The sequence below is a fragment of the Bos indicus x Bos taurus genome, chromosome 12 (assembly GCF_003369695.1).
Source record: "Bos indicus x Bos taurus breed Angus x Brahman F1 hybrid chromosome 12, Bos_hybrid_MaternalHap_v2.0, whole genome shotgun sequence".
Classification (NCBI taxonomy): domain Eukaryota; kingdom Metazoa; phylum Chordata; class Mammalia; order Artiodactyla; family Bovidae; genus Bos; species Bos indicus x Bos taurus.
In genome coordinates this window covers 35,654,304-35,674,869 of record NC_040087.1, presented here as the reverse complement: position 1 = coordinate 35,674,869, position 20,566 = coordinate 35,654,304, and the positions used below count along the sequence as shown (strand labels likewise).

The 20,566-nt window shown below is 46.7% G+C and overlaps 1 protein-coding gene across 1 annotated transcript in view; it reads right to left on the bottom strand.

Moving 5' to 3' along the window:
- Positions 1–20,566, bottom strand: part of CRYL1 (crystallin lambda 1) — a 56,442-nt gene that overhangs the window by 28,877 nt on the left and 6,999 nt on the right. Inside the window, exon 3 of the mRNA XM_027557619.1 lies at positions 9,625–9,751. Within this exon, the coding sequence (XP_027413420.1) occupies positions 9,625–9,751 (127 nt within the window). The remainder of the gene's footprint in view (positions 1–9,624; positions 9,752–20,566) is intronic.

Genomic DNA, 20,566 nt, shown 5'->3' with positions numbered 1-20,566 from the left:
CGCACTTGGTCCCAGCTGAATGGTCGGACGAAGGATGCGAGAGAAAACGCACCAGGGAGACACCAAGGCAGCTGCAGCTTTACGCTGTTGGCAACGACTGACCATAGCGTTTGCCATATTCTGTGTCTTCTTTAGGCCAGTGGTGAAAAAAATCTACCCCAAATAGGCTAGAAAATACATTACCAAAATCAGTACCATGGGATTCCCCTGGAGACGCAGTGGCTAAGAATTGGCCTTGCAATGCAGGGGATGTGGCTTTGATCCCTGGTCGGGGAATTAAGATCCCACATGCCGAGGGGCAACTAAGCCCAAGGGCTGCAACTAGGGGGTCCACGCGACTCAATTATCGGATCCGTGCGCCTAAACTAGGGGTTCCTGCGCCATCACTAGGGGGTCCGTGAGCCACGACTGGGGGACCGTGAGCCACAACCAGGGGTCCATGAGCCGCAACTTGGGGGTCGGTGTGCCGCGACTGGGGGTCTGTGAGTCACAACTAGGGAGGGTCCCTGCGCCGCGACTAGGGGGTCTGTGAGCCGCGACTAGGGGGTCTGTGAGCCGCAAAGAAAGTCCCGAGTGCCGCAGTTAAGACCCAACACAGCCAAATAAATAAATAAAAAGAAAAACAGGTCTTTTGTGAGGGTGGCAGGACTCAAGACACTTGTTTCTCATTTCTCATTTTTAAAACAATGACTCTCACCTATTCTAACATTTCAGGAATAATATCTCAGGAAAGTACCCCAAACGTATCAGGTTAACTGGGTCTAAGTAACAGGGTAATTCCGTTGTACCACAATGCTCTTAATAAAGGACATCCATTTCCAACTCTTCATCTCTAAAGAAGGGGATTCCCTCCTTAGAGGTTAGGGAGGCAGCAGACAGTTAATAAAAACATCAGCCTACACCCAGGAAAGTGTGGGTGTGGGCCCTGAATCTATAAGGAACAGCAGCTGGATCTCAACCACCGCTTCGGAGAGCCATTCTGTTTCAGGACAGAAACCAGTTGGAGTTTTAAGGCAAGGACAACATGTGTTTCATATTTTCTGGCACTTTCAGCTGTTAACAGCTGGCTTTATGCAGGATCACTGTGTGGAACCCCACTCACGTAAGTAACTGTCACTGGTGACACATTGCCAGAGCCAAACCGAGCCTTCCGAGGGTCACTTCAGGAAAGAGCAAGAGCACCATCTAGAACAAGGTGGTCCTTAAAGGGTTCTAAGTTAGTGTGAAAGTGCCTCCTCCAGGAACGCCTCCATGCCCGACACACACCATCCGTCAGGGCTGTGCTGGTGACCAGGCTTCCATGTGTCAGGCAGGCAGCTCTCCTCTGGGCAGCTGGTCTGAACCCAATCCTAAAAGGGGACAGTCACCAACTTGAAAGAAACCTCCCTGTGTTTTCCCCTAATTGTTCAAACAGATAAGCTAGGCAGCAAGTCTTGGAATATTGACTTTCAAATGAAAATAAACATCAGGGTGGCTCAGAGCAAGCAGATCTGAACCCCGGGTGCCTGTGCCACCAGGAACAGCCAGAGCCAGAGAGCTGGCGGGAAAACAAACACCACCCCAGGCCTCCATGGCTCTCGCTGCGGGACACAGGGCCCTCGAACTTTCACTAGCATGGAGTTTTGCCCCGGGTGGTTTTTATTAATATTAAATTCCCAGATTCTTCATATGCCTTAAAATATATCTCTTAAAAAGGCAGGACTTCATGATGGGCTGTATGATACCTAAGGTTCTTGGTAAACAATGACCACCCACCACCAAGAGCAAAAAGGGAAAATAATATTACAATTGCGAAAGTATTTACTATTTATTGTTGTTGTTCAGTTGCTAAGTCATGTCCGAATCTTTGCAACCCTATGGACTGCAGCACGCTAGCCTTCCCTGTCCTTTACCATCCCCTGGAGCTTGCTCAAACTTATGTCCATTGAGTCAGTTATGCTATCTAACCATCTCATCCTTTGCCGCCCGCTTCTCCTTTTGCCTTCAATCCTTTCCAGTATCAGGGTCTTTTCTAATGAGTTGGCTCTTCCCATCAGGTGGTCAGAGTATTGGAGCCTCAGCAACAGTCCTTCACTGAATATTCAGGGTTAATTTCCTTTAGGATTGACTGGTTTTCATTTCCTTGCAGTCCAGGGAACTCTCAAAAGTCTTCTTCAACAGCACAGTTCAAAAACATCAGTTTCTACGCACTAAGCCTTCTTTATGGTCCCACTCTCACATCTCAAGCACTAAATATGCATGCCATGGCTACTTTTAAATGGACTTACCACGTTTTCAACTGAATAATAAGATTAAAAATAATTTCCTTGGTTGGTATCTATACGTTCCATTAATAGATTTCATAAAATAAAAATGTTTATATTAGACACTTGCTTATTTTGACTTTGAGCATTAATTTAGCAACCTGCAACTCCTAAGGCATAAGGGATAGTTAAGTTCCTAACTATAGGAAGAAAGGTTTAGATACACAGAGATATCTAGATTTCTATCTATATTTATATTATATACAATCAATGTTTTGTCACCATTCCAGGATTTGTTACAATGTCACCCCTTCTTTCCAAAAGAGTGGTACTGTGCTTTTTTTTAAAGAGAGATCTGAGCTTCTATTTTGTAAAGTTTAGGGAGAAGTAGGATTGCTCATGGAGAAGGCAATGGCACCCCACTCCAGTACTCTTGCCTGGAAAATCCCATGGACGGAGGAGCCTGGTAGGCTGCAGTCCATGGGGTCGCACAGAGTCGGACACAACTGAAGCGACTTAGCAGCAGCAGCAGCAGGGTTGCTCATTCAGTTTCATAGTAACTTTAGAACCAAATTACAAATGTCAGTGTTGGGACAAGGACATGTTCGTTGCTACAAATTTGGCTAGTGAAATACCTGTTTTCATTTATCAATTTAATAAGCATCTTAAAGATCAATGTACCCCACACTGGAGATCAATGTACCCCACACTGGTGATCCTGAAATCCTCCGTCTTAATTGGCCACACTTACAAGGGTGAGGGGAATTCACAAGACCAGCAACAAGCCACCAAGGGCCAGACAGGGGTGTAAACCTCGAGGTTCCATTTTCAATGACTGCTACTGCTAAGTCGCTTCAGTCGTGTGTGTGACTCTGTGCGACCAGCATAGATGGCAGCCCACCAGGCTCCCCCGTCCCTGGGATTCTCCAGGCAAGAACACTGGAGTGGGTTGCCATTTCCTCCTCCAATGCATGAAAATGAAAGTTAAAGCGAAATCTCTCAGTCGAGTCCAACTCTTAGTGACCCCATGGACTGCAGCCTACCAGGGTGGTCCATCCATGGGATTTTCCAGGCAAGAGTACTGGAGTGGGGTGCCATTGCCTTCTCCGCCATTTTCAATGAACCTGACCTTAAAAACACAACTCAAAATACAGAAGAATGATACACAGTGATCATCAACCAGGTGTCATTTGTAAAAACACTGAGAATGATCACGTTGATTTTGACTGACCGAATCCCACCTGCGCAGGGGCCTTGCAGAGAAAGCAGGAGATGGACATGGACAGACGGGCTCACCTGGGGCCACAGCCCAGGAGGTGGCGGGGCCAGGCGGTCGCACAGACAAGAATGAGTGCGTGAAGGTGGGTGTCATCCACGAGCGCCTCCCCTAAGCCAGCCCTGCCAGGGCCAGGAGGGAAAGCCCAGCCCACAGCCTCTCCCTGGGAGGAGCTGCACGTCCACGAGCCTGCCTCCGGGGTGCGAGGTGCTGGTTTCCCTCTCCCTGACCCCACGTGGATGGGACTCAGTCCCGCTCGGCGATCCTGCAGTTGCAGCACACGGACGCCAGGGGGAGCAAGAGAGCGCGCGGCAAACGCAGACCCGGAAACTGATGTGGAGACGCGCCCCCAGGAAGAGCCCGGAAAGGCCCACAGGCTAGACGCGCTAATGGAGGACTCCTTTCCCTAAGTCGTGGGGAGGAAAGCACCTCAACAAACTGGAGCAGGGCCAGCAGGCTGGGATCCAGGCCAGTCTACGGCCCCCAGCCAAGAACGGCTTTTAGACTTCTGAAGGGCTGTAAAATATAAAAGAGGCTGTACTCAGCTCTCAAAGCCTGAAACGTTTACTATCTGGCCTTTATTTATTTTTTAAATTTGTGGACCATATATTAGAGTAATGGAGAAGGAAGATGCGACCCACTCCAGTATTCTTGACCAGAAAATCCCTTGGATAGAGGAGCCTGGTGGGCTACAGTCCATGTGGTCGCAGAGTTGGACACGACTGAGCACACACACACTTTAGACTAGGCTTTATTAGAACACAGACTTTCAGAGGCCAAAATACTATGTATAAAGCCTTATTTTTAAAAAAATTTATAATATTTTTTAATTGGAGGATAATTGTTTTACAATAGTGTATTGGCTTCTGCCATACAAGGTGAATCAGCCATAAGTATAATATGTGTCCCCTCCCTCTTGAACTTCCCCTCTACCCCCTAACCCCATCCTACCCCTCTAGATGGTCACAGAGATCTGTGTTGAGCTCCCTGTGTTATATAGCAACTTCCCACTAACTAGCTATTTTACAGAAACAGTGTCAGACTTTATTTTTCTGGGCTCCAAAATCACTGCAGATGGTGACTGCAGCCATGAAATTAAAAGACACTTACTCCTTGGAAGAAAAGTTATGACCAATCTAGATAGCATATTGAAAAGCAGAGACATTACTTTGCCAACAAAGGTCCGTCTAGTCAAAGCTGTGGTTTTTCCAGTGGTCGTGTATGGATGTGAGAGTTGGACTGTGAAGAAGGCTGAGCGCCGAAGAATTGATGCTTTTGAACTGTGGTGTTGGAGAAGACTCTTGAGAGTCCCTTGGACTGCAAGGAGATCCAACCAGTCCATTCTGAAGGAGATCAGCCCTGGGATTTCTTTGGAAGGAATGATGCTAAAAGCTGAAACTCCAGTACTTTGACCTCCTCACCGAAGAGTTGACTCACTGGAAAAGACCCTGATGCTGGGAGAGATTGGGGGCAGGAGGAGAAGAGGATGACAGAGGATGAGATGGCTGGATGGCATCACTGACTCAACGGACGTGAGTCTGAGTGAACTCCGGGAGTTGATGATGGACAGGGAGGCCTGGCGTGCTGCGATTCATGGGGTTGCAAAGAGTCGGACACGACTGAGCAACTGAACTGAACTGAACGTAAATGTACCAATGCTACTCTCTCAATTCATTTGACCTTCTCCTTCTCTGCTGTGTCCAAAGTCTGTTCTTTATGTCTATGTCTCTATTCCTGCCCTGCAAATCGTACATTTTTCTAAATTCCAGATATATGTCCTAATACGTGATATTTGTTCTTCTCTCCATCAATGAGAGAAAAGTATTGACATCTATAATTGTGGATTCATTTCTCAGTTCAAACCAGGCATATAGTTGGGTATTGAACTTCTGTCCCCTCTGACAGACCCTTTTAATTAGCATGTTTTGGCCCATTACATTTAGTGTAATTATTGTAATTATTGATAGGGTTGGATTAAAATCAACTGTCTTGCTTGTTCTTTTCCATTTGTTCTGTTTGTTTTGTGTTTTTCCCCACCCTGCTTTTCAGCTGGCTTATAGATGGAGCATTTCTTATCATTTCATTTCATTTATCTCTATGATTGTTCATTTATACCTCTTAGAAATATTTTTTTGAGAAGTAACAGAAAATCCATTAGGATGGCAAAGACTGGATAATACTATCCAGCAACTTTACCCATATTTACATATTACAGTTCACTCCGAAATGTATTTCTCTCAACTGCACGTGGAATATTCATCAAAATAGACTATATTCTGAGTTATAAAACATGCCTCAACAAAATAAAAGAATTGAAATAACGTCAAGTATGTTTTGAGACTAGAACAGATTTAAACTCAAAATCAACAACAAAGATATATGGAAAACCCTCCCAATTTAAATAAATCAAACAACCCACTTTTAACTCTATTACTATGTGCTAGCAATGAACAAGCAGAAGCTGAAATTTGTGAAGGTACTATTTATGGTAGCATCTAAATCAGGACACGTTTATGTGTAAATCTAACAAAGCACGTGCAGTCCTGGTGAGTCCACATTGTACCACATTACAGAAAAGGCAAAGCTGCAGGGACAAAACCAGACCAGTGGCTTCGGGCCCGGGCCAGACCGAAAAGTGGGAGGAGGGGACTCTGTGGGGTGGCAGAAATGCTCTGAAGCTGGGGAGGGCGGTGACATGACCACATGCATTTGTTGGAGCACACAGACCTGAACATTAAAACTGCCAGCTTTTATTATATGTGAATAATAATCCAATTTTACAAATTAATACACACATGGAAAAGGAAAAATGAAATTCAGGATTCAACATGCACTCCTGGGCACACTCAGTGCTACTGTCCCACTTCTCCCCCGACTCCCACCAAAAGGAAGATCACTCTGAGTCTCAGTGGAAGAAGACCAAAAAAGGCCGACCCTGCAAATGTATAAATTTTAAACCATAGTATTTATTACGAACACTGCTTCCTGTAATTACTAACAATTTCAAAGTCCTTACCAAAATGACTAAGCATTTTCCCAGTTTTAGAGGTAAAGGTTCAGATGCAAATTCTCACATTGACATGGAAAAACACATCTGAGTTGTCTGTGCTGACTATAAGGAAAGTCCATTTAGAGCTCACAATTCCATGACCAAAATTCCCATGGCTCCTACCAGCTAACTACCTGGATCTTAGGTAAAAAGTTGCAGAGATGAAATAAAGCCTCTGTGTCATAGCTAATGACTCTTAATGCTTTGCAACAGTCAATGCTTTAGAAACTTTTCAGAATACACTTATTTCTCCAGCACGCTAGATTTTCTTGCCAGGCCAGATTTGATTTCAAAATTGCACTAAGTGCTAGAAATTCAGGTTCCATTCTCACTCCCTCCCACGTTTCAGCAGAGGAAACCTTCTGACCCAGGTGCCTGCCCACTGGGACTTGGGTGGAAGACAAATCGAACACTCACATTTCTAGGGCGGTGATTCCCGGGGCTCAGTAACTCGCACTACTGGAAGGTTTGTGATTAAAGAAGTGTTTGTGTTAATTCACATGCTCTCCTCCTGCCTTTGGGCAATTCCCTAAAGTAACGATCATTTTCTTTTTATAAACAAAAAAAGTCTCCAAAAAGCCTAGGTGAATTTTTCTACGATGAGAATCTGTCCTTAAACGGGAAAGAGGAAGCCATACAGAGTCGCTCAGAGGAGGCGGCTAGCAGGAGGTCTCTGAGCACTAAGACTGGAGGTGCTGTGAGGGCCCTGGAGAGTAAATGCAGCCCTGAGCCTTGATTCTTTAGGTTCAAGGTCTTTTTTTTTTTTTCCATGTGGCATTTGTTATCTTAGTTCCCAGACCAGGGATCAAACCTGGGCTCCAGGCCATGGAAGCACTGAGTCCCAACCACTGGACCACCAGGGAAGACCCAGAATCTTTTTTTTTTTTTTTTTAATGGGATCAGGAGAGGAAGAAATTTAACACAGACATGTTAATTATTCCTGGGGCATGACTTTGCAAGAGCTGCATGTGTTCATGCCCAATTGCTTAGTCATATCCCACTCTTTTCGACTCTATCCAGGCTCCTCTGTCCAGGGAATTCTCCAGGCAAGAATACTGGAGTGGGTTGCCATTTCCTCCTGGGGGAAGGAGGAAATCATCCTGACCCAGGATTCTGACCCACGTCTGCTGCATTGGCAGGTGGATTCTTTACCACTAAGCCACAGGGCTTCCCTTGCAATGGCTAGTGCTGGAAAATTTATAATAAGCCTCATAAAGACTGCTTTTGGAGAAGGAAATAGCAACCCACTCGGGTGTTCTTGCCTGGAGAATTCCACGGATGGAAGAGCCTGGTAGGCTGCAGTCCTTTGGAGTCAACGAGAGTTGGACACAACTGAGAGACTAACACAAACACACACAAAGATCGCTTTAGAAAAATAACACTGCCAGTTACCGCGTGGATCATACCATATCACTGCAGGGAAGAAAAGAAACAACAGAAGGCTTGAAAATTAGTACTTGAGGCTGGAGATGAAACTTTCCCGCCATCATCACAAACAGATTACAAAGTACAGCAAATGTCTCAGAGGAAAAAGCAAAGGGCACTGAAAACTGTTCAGAAAAGAAGCCAAGTCACTCTAGTGGAGACAGACCCAAGTGGATACCACTGTTCTGGGAAACATGTGGTGACACGTCACATGCTCACCTGTCAGGTCACATCATACACTTCATTGTAAGCATTCACTTCCATCATATAAATATCATGTATCAAATTGATCCCCAAAGGGGTTTCCGACTGTTCTCATTGGAAGCAATGGAGCCTGGCCTGGAATAAGGGTCACGTATGGATGTGAGAGTTGGACTGTGAAGAAAGCTGAGCGCCAAAGAATTGATGCTTTTGAACTGTGGTATTGGAGAAGACTCTTGAGAGTCCCTTGGACTGCAAGGAGATCCAACCAGTCCATTCTGAAGGAGATCAGCCCTGGGATTTCTTTGGAAGGAATGATGCTAAAGCTGAAACTCCAGTACTTTGGCCACCTCATGTGAAGAGTTGACTCATTGGAAAAGACTCTGATGCTGGGAGGGATTGGGGGCAGGAGGAGAAGGGGATGACAGAGGATGAGATGGCTGGATGGCATCACTGATTCGATGGACATGAGTCTGAGTGAACTCCGGGAGTTGGTGATGGACAGGGAGGCCTGGCGCGCTGCGATTCATAGGGTTGCAAAGAGTCGGACACGACTGAGCGACTGAACTGAACTGAACTGAGGTGACCACAACCACCGAGAACAGGAATGGAGGCCTCAGCGGGCCAGGACGAGGGGCTCAGAGCTCAGGGCCGGGTTGGCGTCCACCCTGGGCCCTTCACTGCACGGAACACAGGATGTGGTAGAAAGAGCGGGAAGAGAGGAGGAATTCTACTGTGTGGACTGAAGGAGAGTCAGGCCTGAGGCCTCTGCACCAGAAGCCCCGTTCAGGCCTGGTTTGCTCCCAGTTCTCAGCTCAACCAGCGTCACAGACCAGACGAGACACCAGCAGTGGCGGGACATGGGGTGAGGAGGGGCTCAGGAGCAAGGCCCTGTCAACCCCGGGCAGCTTAAGTGTCATGTTTTGGAAGCCGGGAGACACCTGGTCTTCATGGGGCGGTAGCTGTGTTCAGACCCTGGCGGACTGAAGCCTGTGTGGGCACCGAGCTGCCACCAGTCCACTGGGCCTGGAGTGTCCTCAGCGGTGGGGACGGCCTGATTCTCTGAGTGAAGTCGTTGGAAAAAGTAAATGCAAACGTTGCAAGACACTAAAGGGTTTCTCTTGGGTGATCTCTTATATCTCAGAACAAACAACAACATAGTCTCTCATCCAGTTAGATAAAAATAGGAAAGTGTTAGCTGTCCAGAAGACCTTCTTTTTGCTCAACATTCTAACCCCCCAAGAGAGAACTCCATCCTGGGGAAGGGGTAGTGGGGGAAGGGGGTGGGAGGGGGTTGGCAGACAGTGTTTCTGGTCACGTGAACGCCATCCGTACCTGCGGGCTCACGATCCCCACGCCTTCCCCTGCCTTTGACCCAAGGACCCCGGGGACAGGCCCTGCCAGCAGGGTGGGCGGGTGTCCCCACTCACCTGCACGTGCAGGGCGCCCTCTACTGCCTCCCGCAGGTCAGAGCAGCCGCTGATGAGTGACAGCTGCTCCTCCGCGCCCAGCTCGCCTTTCAGGTACCCCGACAGCTCCAGCATCTTCATCTCCTTCCTGGAAAGCAGTGGAGAGTGAGCCATGAGCATTCAAAACAACTCAAAGTCAGAGGTCTGCTTCACCAATCAGCAGGAAATGTGAAGCAGAGCACAGTGCAGCCCTTAGCAGCGAAAGAGCAGAGGAAAAACCAAGTGCGGTGAGAACGTGGAGCAATGAACCCCAGCACCACTGGCCATAACAGACTTAACAGCTGCAGCCAATGTGGCCAACATCAGGTGCTTTTTCAGAAGATTAAAAACAAGACTATCGTGAGCCAGCGATCCCACTTCTAGGCCTACATCCCGAAGGTAAAAGTGGAGACTCAGATATTTGTACCCCCATTTCCACAGCAGCATTGTTCACAGTGGTCAAAAGATGGGGACAACTCCATGTCCACAGACAGATGAATGGAATACTGTTGTACACAATGGAATGCTGTTGTTCAGTCACTCAGTCATGTCTGACTCTTTGTGACCCCGTGGACATCAGCACGCCAGGCTTCCCTGTCCTTCACCATCTCCTGGAATTTGCTCAAACTTATGCCCGACATTTTATCCTCTGTTGCCCACTTCTCCTCCTGCCTTCAATCTTTCCCAGTATCAGAGTCTTTTCCAATGAGTCAGTTCTTTGCATCAGGTGGCCAGAGTATTGGAGCTTCAGCTTCAGTCCTCCCAGTGAATATTCAGTGTTGATTTTCTTTAGGATTGACTGGTTTGATCTCCTTGCAGTCCAAGAGATTCTCAAGAGTCTTCTCCAACACCACTGTTCAAAAGTATCAATTCTTTGGTGCTCACTTTTCTTTATGGTCCAACTCCCACATCTGTATGTGACTACTGAAAAAGCATAGCTTTGACTACACAGACTTTTGTCGCAGTGACAATGTAATGTTGCTGCTGCTACTGTAATGTTCCTCAGCCTTAAAAGGGAAGGGGATTCTGACACCTGCTACTCCACAGATGAACCTTAAGGACATGATGCTGAGTGAAATAAGCCATCACAAAGGGACAGATTCCATGTGATTCCACTTATATGAGGGACCTGTAGTGACAGAATCCACAGAGACAGAGAGAATGGGGGTTGTGGGAGGGGAGTCGTTCTTCAATGGGGACAATTTTCAGTTTTTCAAGAGGACAAGAGTTGTGTGGATGGATGGTTGTACAACACTATGAATGTACTTAATACTGCCAAAATGGACACAACAGTTATTAAGATAGGGGACTTCTCAGTGCTTAAGACCGAGCTTAACCACTGCCAGGGGTACAGGTTATGGCAACCCACTCCAGTGTTCCTGCCTGGAGGATCCCAGGGACAGGGGAGCCTGGTGGGCTGCCGTCTATGGGGTTGCACAGAGTCGGACACGACTGAAGTGACTTAGCAGCAGCAGCAGGGAACTAAGATTCCAATACCTCGAGGCACAACCTCCTCCCCCGCCCCCCAACAATGCCTGTGGGACATAGAAGCAGAAAGCAGGGCTTCTTGGGCCTCAGTTCAGTGCCTCTGGGGAGAGGGCTGAGAGCAGGCGCCTGGAGATATGGACCAGGCAGGGTGAAGACTCCTGAGCTGGGCCCACATTCCCATCTCGGCCTGGCAGACGGTGCAGTGTGTCCTGCCTGTAACTCAGGACATGTTAAATACACAGACGAGCAAACACACACAGGCTCCAGAACATTCTCTGGATTCCTGTGAAAGTGACTCAGTCACTCTTACATAGTTTTAGGCTGCAGGTTTATCATTAAGCTGTCGGAGTTCTTGACAGCAAGCTGGGTTTGCGCTCAGGGGCGGAGGGTGTCAGCCAAGGTCAGGGAGGCCCTGGGATGGGGCGACGGCTCAAGCATGGCCGGTGATCTGAGGGCCTGGGTCTCAGGTCACTGGGCTGGGGGCTGCAAGAAAGGCCAGGCTGTGGCACAACTGAGTGTGGGAACACTGACTGGGAGGGACAGGCCTGGGTCAAGGGTCTGCAGGTCACCCCTGAGCCCAGGCACCCGTGGGGTCCCTGCTCGTCCTGTCCTCCCCTGGGAAGCTGGCGTTCCTGGGATGCTGGGGCCCACTTGGGTCAGCCAGCTCCCTTGTCCTGTTTCTTCCTTAAAGCTGTGCATTTTAAACTTTTTGTTTTAGCCACAAATAGAGGAAGGGAAACTCTTTTGCTATTGTTACTGTGAGGGGAAAAAAAAAAAACCCACTAGAAAGATGCGCTGAAATACAGATTTCTTATTATCTTCAACCAAAAGCAGCTTCATGGCAAAGAGAAGGAGTCCAAGATCCCTTAGGCGGGTGTGGCCTCTCCTGATACCAGATAGCTGGGTGAAGAAGCCATCACAAGCCATCACACCAAGGAGGACTTGGGGTTAAATTTTTTTTTAAGGAGAACAATCTCTGAGGTTTTTGTCATATACAATACCCAGTTGTGGATGTGCCTGGTGATAGAAGCAAGGTCCGATGCTGTAAAGAGCAATATTGCATAGGAACCTGGAATGTTAGGTCCATGAATCAAGGCAAATTGGAAGTGGTCAAACAGGAGATGGCAAGAGTGAACGTCGACATCCTAGGAATCAGCGAACTAAAATGGACTGGAATGGGTGAATTTAACTCAGATGACCATTATATCTACTACTGTGGGCAGGAATACCTTAGAAGAAATGGAGTAGCCATCATGGTCAAGAAAAGAGTCTGAAACGCAGTACTTGGATGCAATCTCAAAAACGACAGAATGATCTGTTAGTTTCCAAGGAAAACCATTCAATATCACAGTAATCAAGTCTATGCCCCAACCAGTAACACTGAAGAAGCTGAAGTTGAACGGTTCTATGAAGACCTACAAGACCTTTTAGAACTAACACCCCCAAAAGATGTCCTTTTCATTATAGGGAACTGGAATGCAAAAGTAGGAAGTCAAGAAACACCTGGGGTAACAGGCAAATTTGGCCTTGGAATATGGAATGAAACAGGGCAAAGACTAATACAGTTTTGCTAAGAGAATGCACTGGTCATAGCAAACACCCTCTTTCAACCACACAAGAGAAGACTCTACACATGGACATCACAAGATGGTCAACACTGAAATCAGATTGATTATATTCTTTGCACCCAAAGATGGAGAAGCTCTATACAGTCAACAAAAACAAGACTGGGAGCTGACTGTGGTTCAGATCATGAACTCCTTATTGCCAAATTCAGACTGAAATTGAAGAAAGTAGGGAAAACCACTAGACCATTCAGGTATGACCTAAATCAAATCCCTTATGATTATACACTGGAAGTGAGAAATAGATTTAAGGGCCTAGATCTGATAGATAGAGTGCCTGATGAACTATGGAATGAGGTTCGTGACATTGCACAGGAAACAGGGAGCAAGACCACCCCCATGGAAAAAAAATGCAAAAAGCAAAATGGCTGTCTGGGAAGGCCTTACAAATAGCTGTGAAAAGAAGAAAAGCAAAAAGCAAAGGAGAAAAGGAAAGATATAAGCATCTGAATGCAGAGTTCCAAAGAATAGCAAGAAAAGATAAGTGCAAAGAAATAGAGGAAAACAACAGAATGGGAAAGACTAGAGATCTCTTCAAGAAAATTAGAGATACCAAGGGAACATTTCATGCAAAGATGGGCTCGATAAAGGACAGAAATGGTATGGACCTAACAGAAGCAGAAGATATTAAGAAGAGGTGGCAAGAATACACAGAAGAACTGTACAAAAAAGATCTTCATGACCCAGATAATCACGATGGTGTGATCACTGACCTAGAGCCAGACATCCTGGAATGTGAAGTCAAGTGGGCCTTAGAAAACATCACTATGAACAAAGCTAGTGGAGGTGATGGAATTCCAGTTGAGCTATTTCAAATCCTGAAAGATGATGCTGTGAAAGTGCTGCACTCAATATCCCAGCAAATTTGGAAAACTCAGCAGTGGCCACAGGACTAGAAACGGTCAGTTTTCATTCCAATGCCAAAGAATGCTCAAACTACCGCACAACTGCACTCATCTCACACGCTAGTAAAGTAACGCTCAAAATTCTCCAAGACAGGCTTCAGCAATACGTGAACCATGAACTTCCAGATGTTCAAGCTGGTTTTAGAAAAGGCAGAGGAACCAGAGATAACATTGCCAACATCTGCTGGATCATAGAAAAAGGAAGAGAGTTCCAGAAAAACATCTAGTTCTGCTTTATTGACTATGCCAAAGCCTTTGACTGTGTGGATAACAATAAACTGTGGGAAATTCTGAAAGAGATGGGAATATCAGACCACCTGACCTGCCTCTTGAGAAACCTGTATGCAGGTCAGGAAGCAACAGTTAGAACTGGACATGGAACACCAGACTGGTTCCAAATAGGAAAAGGAGTATGTCAAGGCTGTATATTGTCACCCTGCTTATTTAACTTACATGCAGAGTACATCATGAGAAACTCTGGGCTGGATGAAGCACAATCTGGAATCAAGATTGCCGGGAGAAAGATCAATAACCTCAGATATGCAGATGACACCACCCTTATGGCAGAAAGTGAAGAGGAACTCAAAAGCCTCTTGATGAAAGTGAAAGTGGAGAGTGAAAAAGTTGGCTTAAAGCTCAACATTCAGAAAACTAAGGTCATGGCATCTGGTCCCATCACTTCATGGGAAATAGATGGGGAAACAGTGGAAACAGTATCAGACTTTATTTTTTGGGGTTCCAAAATCACTGCAGATGGTGACTGCAGCCATGAAATTAGAAGACGCTTACTCCTTGGAAGGAAAGTTATGACCAACCTAGATAGCATATTCAAAACAGAGACATTACTTCGCCAACAAAGGTCCATCTAGTCAAAGCTATGGTTTTTCCAGTAGTCATGTATGGATGTGAGAGTTGGACTGTGAAGAAAGCTGAGTGCCGAAGAATTGATGCTTTTGAACTGTGGTGTTGGAGAAGACTCTTGAGAGTCCCTTGGACTGCAAGGAGATCCAACCAGTCCATTCTGAAGGAGATCAGTCCTGGGTATTCTTTGGAAGGACTGATGCTAAAGCTGAAACTCCAATACTTTGGCCACCTCATCTGAAGAGTTGACTCATTGGAAAGGACTCTGATGTTGGAGGGATTGGGGGCAGGAGGAGAAGGCGACGACAGAGGATGAGATGGCTGGATGGCATCATCGACTTGATGGACATGAGTTTGAGTGAACTCCGGGAGTTGGTGATGGACAGAAAGGCCTGGTGTGCTGTAATTCATGGGGTTGCGAAGAGTTGGACACGACTGAGCGACTGAACTGAACTGAAATGATTTGGAAGAGTTATAGTATATTAACCAAAAAAAACACAAAACACTAGTTCCACTAGTTCCAATATTTTACACTGAGTATTCTAGAACTTCTGCATCAAACTTTGCAGGGAACAAACATAAATACCTGAGAAAGGTGAGATGCTCAGCCAGCTTCTGGGCCTCATACGCTACCACCTCGTCAGGTGACTGCAGTGCACGAGTTTCACCTCTAGAGGGCAGTGGAGCACCGCCCAGGACTCAAAAGATCAGTTCAGGCCTTCCTGTCCATCACCAACTCCCGGAGTTCACCCAAACTCATGTCCATCGAGTTGGTGATGCCATCCAGCCATCTCATCCTCTGTCGTCCCCTTCTCCTCCTGCCCCCAATCCCTCCCAGCATCAGGGGCTTTTCCAATGAGTCAACTCTTCTCATGAGGTGGCCAAAGTATTGGAGTTTCAGCTTCAGAATCAGTCCTTCCAATGAACACCCAGGACTGATCTCCTTTAGGATGGACTGATTGGATCTCCTTGCAGTCCAAGGGACTCTCAAGGGTCTTCTCCAACACCAGAGTTCAAAAGCATCAATTCTTTGGCGCTCAGCTTTCTTCCCAGTCCAACTCTCACATCCATACACTGTGGAACACTGTGTGGACACTCTTTTTTCATTCATTCATCTCATTTTTATCATTTTTTGAAGTGGGCGGGGGAGAGGCAGAATATCAAGGTTTTTATTAAAAACAGGAGCTCCAGACCTGCTTTTTCATACTGTTCATGGGGTTCTCAAGGCAAGAATACTGAAGTGGTTTGCAATTCCCTTCTCCAGAGGACCACATTTTGTCAGAACTCTCCAATATGACCCATCTATCTTGGGTGGCCTACACGGCATGGCTCATAGTTTCATCCAGCTAGACAAAGCTGTGGTTCATGTGATCAGTTTGGCCAGTAAGCTGAAGCTCCAATACTTTAGTCACCTGAAGAGAAGAACTGACTCATTGGAAAAAACCCTGATGCTGGGAAAGATTGAAGGCAGGAGAAGGGGCCGACAGAGGATGAGATGGTTGGATGGCATCACCAACTCGATGGACATGAGTTTGAACAAGCTTCGGGAGATGGTGATGGACTGGGAGGCCTGGCGTGCTGCAGTCCATGGGGTCGCAGAGTTGGACACAACTGAGTGAACTGAATTGAGACTTCTGCTTGACAGCACAGGGCCCGGTCCCCAGTCTGCTGACGGCTGCACCCCTCAACACACCACTTACTCACGCGGGTGACCGGTCCAGTGCCTCGGACACCTCAACCTGAAAACCTCCCCAGAGGTAGATAAAGGCCAGTGCTCTGCAGGCAGACCATCCCTCCATCTGTGCCACAGGAGACCTGGGGATCTGCGTGCCCAGACCCACTGCCCAGGGAAACCTCACAGGGAGAAGCGACCAGAACTCACATTCCTGTGTCCACACCCTACTTAATCCTGTGTGAGCCTTCACAGCCCTCCCGCCCAGAGAACACATGTGTCCACACGCCTGGAGCCCACAGGACGGGGACGTCGGGGTGACTCCCTGAACCCAAGAGCAGTCACTCCTCACCCTACCAGCCAGAGACAGTCAAAGTACTCTGGCTTCTCCCCAGTTTTAAGTATACAATTAGCATATGTGAGAGTCAGACCATAAAGAAGGCTGAGCACTGAAGAACTGATGCAGCAAGATCCAACCAGTCAATCCTAAAGGAAATCAACCCTGAATATTCACTGGAAGGACTGAGGCTGAAGCTGAAGCTCCAGTACTTTGGCCACCTGATACAAAGAACTGATTCATTGGAAAAGACCCTGATCCTGGGAAAGATTGAAGGCAGGAGGAGAAGGGGACAACAGAGGATGAGATGGTTGTATGGCATCACCTACTCAATGGGCATGAGTTTGAGCAAATTCTAGGAAATGGTGAAGGACAGGGTAGCCTGGCATGCTGTAGTCCATGGGATTGAAAAGAGTCGGACCTGACTTAGTGACTGAACAACAATAACAACTTACACAAATCAGAGAAGGGGAAACCATTCCTATTTGGGAAGAGTCAATAAGTGACATGAAGCAATCATTTGGACTGTCCTAGTGACAGCCAAGGGACAGCATGACCTGTGAACACACAGATATGTCAGGTTCAACGACCCACGGAACCCACGGCCCCTTGGAGTCAGCTTCTGGCGACAGCACTCAGGTCACTTGGGAACTTCTCAGCCCAGGGAGGTCCAGTCACTCACTGCCCTGCACCGCCCTGGTTACATCCCTGCAGACAGGCTCCTGCCCGCTAACTTATTTCTTCTTTACTGGCCTTCATACAGCTGAAAAAAATCTCTCGGCGATGGTTTCCCTGGTGGCACAGTGATAAAGAATCTGCCCGCCAATGAAGGAGACTTGGGTTGGATCCCTGGTGCAGGAAGATCTCACATGCTATGGGACAACTAAGCCCGTGCACCACAACTACTGAGCCTGTGCTCTTGAGCCCGGGAACCACCACTACTGAGCCCGTGCACCTAGAGGGCCCGAAACAAGAGAAGGCACCATGATGAGAAGCCCGCACACCGCAACTAGAGAGCAGCCTCCACTCACAACAACTAGGGAAAAGCCTGTGGTGCAACGAAGACCCAGCACAGCAAAAAATAAAAGTTAATTAATTAAATTAAAAAAAATTTCTCCATGAATGTCTTGTGCATGATTCTTATGGTTACACCCAGATTGCATACATTTTTCAGTGACTGTAGCAAGACTTGGATGGGAGCCATGGGAGGCCACTCTGTGATCTATTAACCTCAGTTATTCTAACCAAAGCTACATGGACAACTAAAAGGCAGCTTCAAACCAGACCAGTCCAGAGGAATCCAGATCAAATCCAGGTTCAAGATGTTGAAGCAAATGCACAGATCTGGGTGGCGAGTTAATCGAGTCAGAGACCCAGCTGTCGGGATAGGAAGTTCAGCTACCGAGGCAACAGAGCCCAGGGCAGCCACCCAGTTTTCAGAGACCACTTCTGCTGGTCTACTAAATCAATGTCCACGTGGAAAAGCAGATCCATTTTCAGTGACTCAAGTTCAGAATGACCATCTCCACATGACAGAGATGGCAGTTGAGACACGAGCAGAGGTCACCCAAAGATGGCGATTTCAGCCAGGGCTCCAGGCAGCTGGCCCTCCGCCCCCACGTGGGGCTGTCACTCAGATGTCACCATGGCCCAGGCTGGGGTCCTGGTCCTGAGAGGCAAGCCCGGCGTGTCACCACGTGGAAATGAAACTGAACACAAGTCATGAGAAACAAAACACTCCCAATCTGAGTCCACATTTCAACTTTGTTTATTTGACCTGTGTTTTTCTTCTTGAAATACAACCACCCTCTCAAATTCTTGAGCCCTAACACAGGCCAAGCATTGAGCATTTGCCCGAGAACAAAAGCCAACCAGTGAAGCATCTGCTAATAGGGTTTTCCAAGGTCAAGTTCCCTTTCTGTTACGAGTTTGAATACTTGAGGTTTTAAGAGACTCGTTTTCCTACTCTGCTAGAAAAAGATTACGTGGACAGCAAAGGGACTCAGCCACACATATACATGTGTCCATTCTCCCCAAACAGCAGTCAATTCAATCTAGTCAGGAAGATACACTGTTTATGCTGCTGCTGCTGCTTCTTTTTAAAAATATTTATTTATTTGGCTGTGCTGGGTCTTAATTGTGGCATTTAAGACCACATCTTAGTTGTGGCATCTAAGATCTTTTAGTTCCCTAATTAAAAAAAAAGAAAAAAGGATGTAGGTGGCCTTATGCAAGTCATAAGACCTAAAATTGAGTGTACCTCCCCCCTATAAGGAGGGTGAGGAGACACGACTCACAGTTGATCCTCCTGCCGGCTTCGCCAGCAAAAACTTGAGCCGAGGTGTCACGAGATACCCTGAAATCCTGCTTCCTGCCAGAGAAGCACAACCAGTTCTGCACATTAAAGTGCAGTCAGCTTACACGTGGTGGGGGGAGAGGGCTGCGTCTAGAAAGAAAGCCACTCATGAGGAAAGACACATAATTCAGGACATTTGCTTTTCCTAAATAAGGCTGCTAACTGATTTTTGGAAGGGGTGTTGCTTGTTTGTTCCTTGGTTCAAAAATCTTAGGCCGATATCCAAAAGCTCCATTTAACTGGCCACCAGTAATACTTAAAATATCAGCTCTTAATTAAACAAAGTAGTAGGAAAATATTATAAGAAAGCCTTTAATCTAGCCTAAGAAAAAGAAAACCTTATTTACAATTTCCCAATGTTCTCCTTGATGCCTGAAAGGACTTTAAAAAGTGGCCAAACTCTTTCATGATACACTTAAATAATAAAGTCTATCAATATAAATACCCCAAGAGATAGGACAAAGAATTTTTCAATTAGGGATCTTAGTTTTCTGTTGGTTACAGGTGCAGTGGAATTGCATCTACAACATGAGGTGAAACTACAACGGAAATGAAAAGTACGTCAGTCAGCAAACCAGAGTCCACTATTGCCCCGTGGCTTGAGACATAAGGGTGACTTTTACATTTTTAAATGTTTGGGAGTACTTTGTGACGTGTGAAAATTATATGAACTCCACACTAGGAAGAAAATTCATGACAAACCTAGACAGCTTATTAAAAAGCAGAGATGTTACTTTGCCAACAAATGTCCATATGTCAAAGCTATGGTTTCTCCAATAGTCATGTACAGATGTGAGAGTTGGACCATAAAGAAGGCTAAGCACCAAAGAGTTGATGCTTTGGACTGTGGTGTTCAAGAAGACTCTTGAGAGTCCCTTGTACAGCAAGGAGATCAAACCAGTCAATCCTAAAGGAAATCAGTCCTGAATAGTCACTGGAAGGACTGATGCTGAAGCTGAAGCTCCAATACTTTGGCCACCTGAAGCTGAAGCTCCAATACTTTGTGAAGAACTGACTCACTGGAAAACACCCTGATGCTGGGAAAGATTGAAGGCAGGAGGAGAAGGCCAACAGAGTATGAGATGGTTGGATGGCATCACTGACTCAATGGACATGAGTCTGAGCAAACTCTGGGAGACCATGAAGGACAGGGAAGCCTGGCATGCTGCAGTCCATGCAGTCGTAAAGAGTCAGACATTACTGAGCGACTGAATAACAATTTTAAAAAGAGAAAACCTAGAAAATAAAAAGGAGTTGTTTCAGTAGAAAATATTTATCAACAAAAAATGAAAGAACTGAAACCAGCAGAAGGCAGGGTTGCCCTGAGGGTACATGTAGGGGAACCTGAGCCTGAGACCCTAGGTCAGGCACGAAGGAGACAATGTCAGACCCCAGTCTGTCCCCAAACAGGTGGGTAGCTGAGAAAACCCCCAGTGGGGCATTCACCAGGACCCGTGCAGGACCTGGGTTTCCACAGATTAGAGCCAATGCATGCGAGCTCAGAGATCACCAAACACACAAGGCAATGAAGGGGAGTGGGTTTTTTCACCCCAAAAGATGCCACTGTGGCACAAGGACTATTCTGATCTAAAGGCAATCAAAACCCAGCAGGTTCAGGAACTTCTCCTAAACTTGCCTTCAACTGCCTACGTTTATACTTCGGGGGTGGGGGGACCCGGG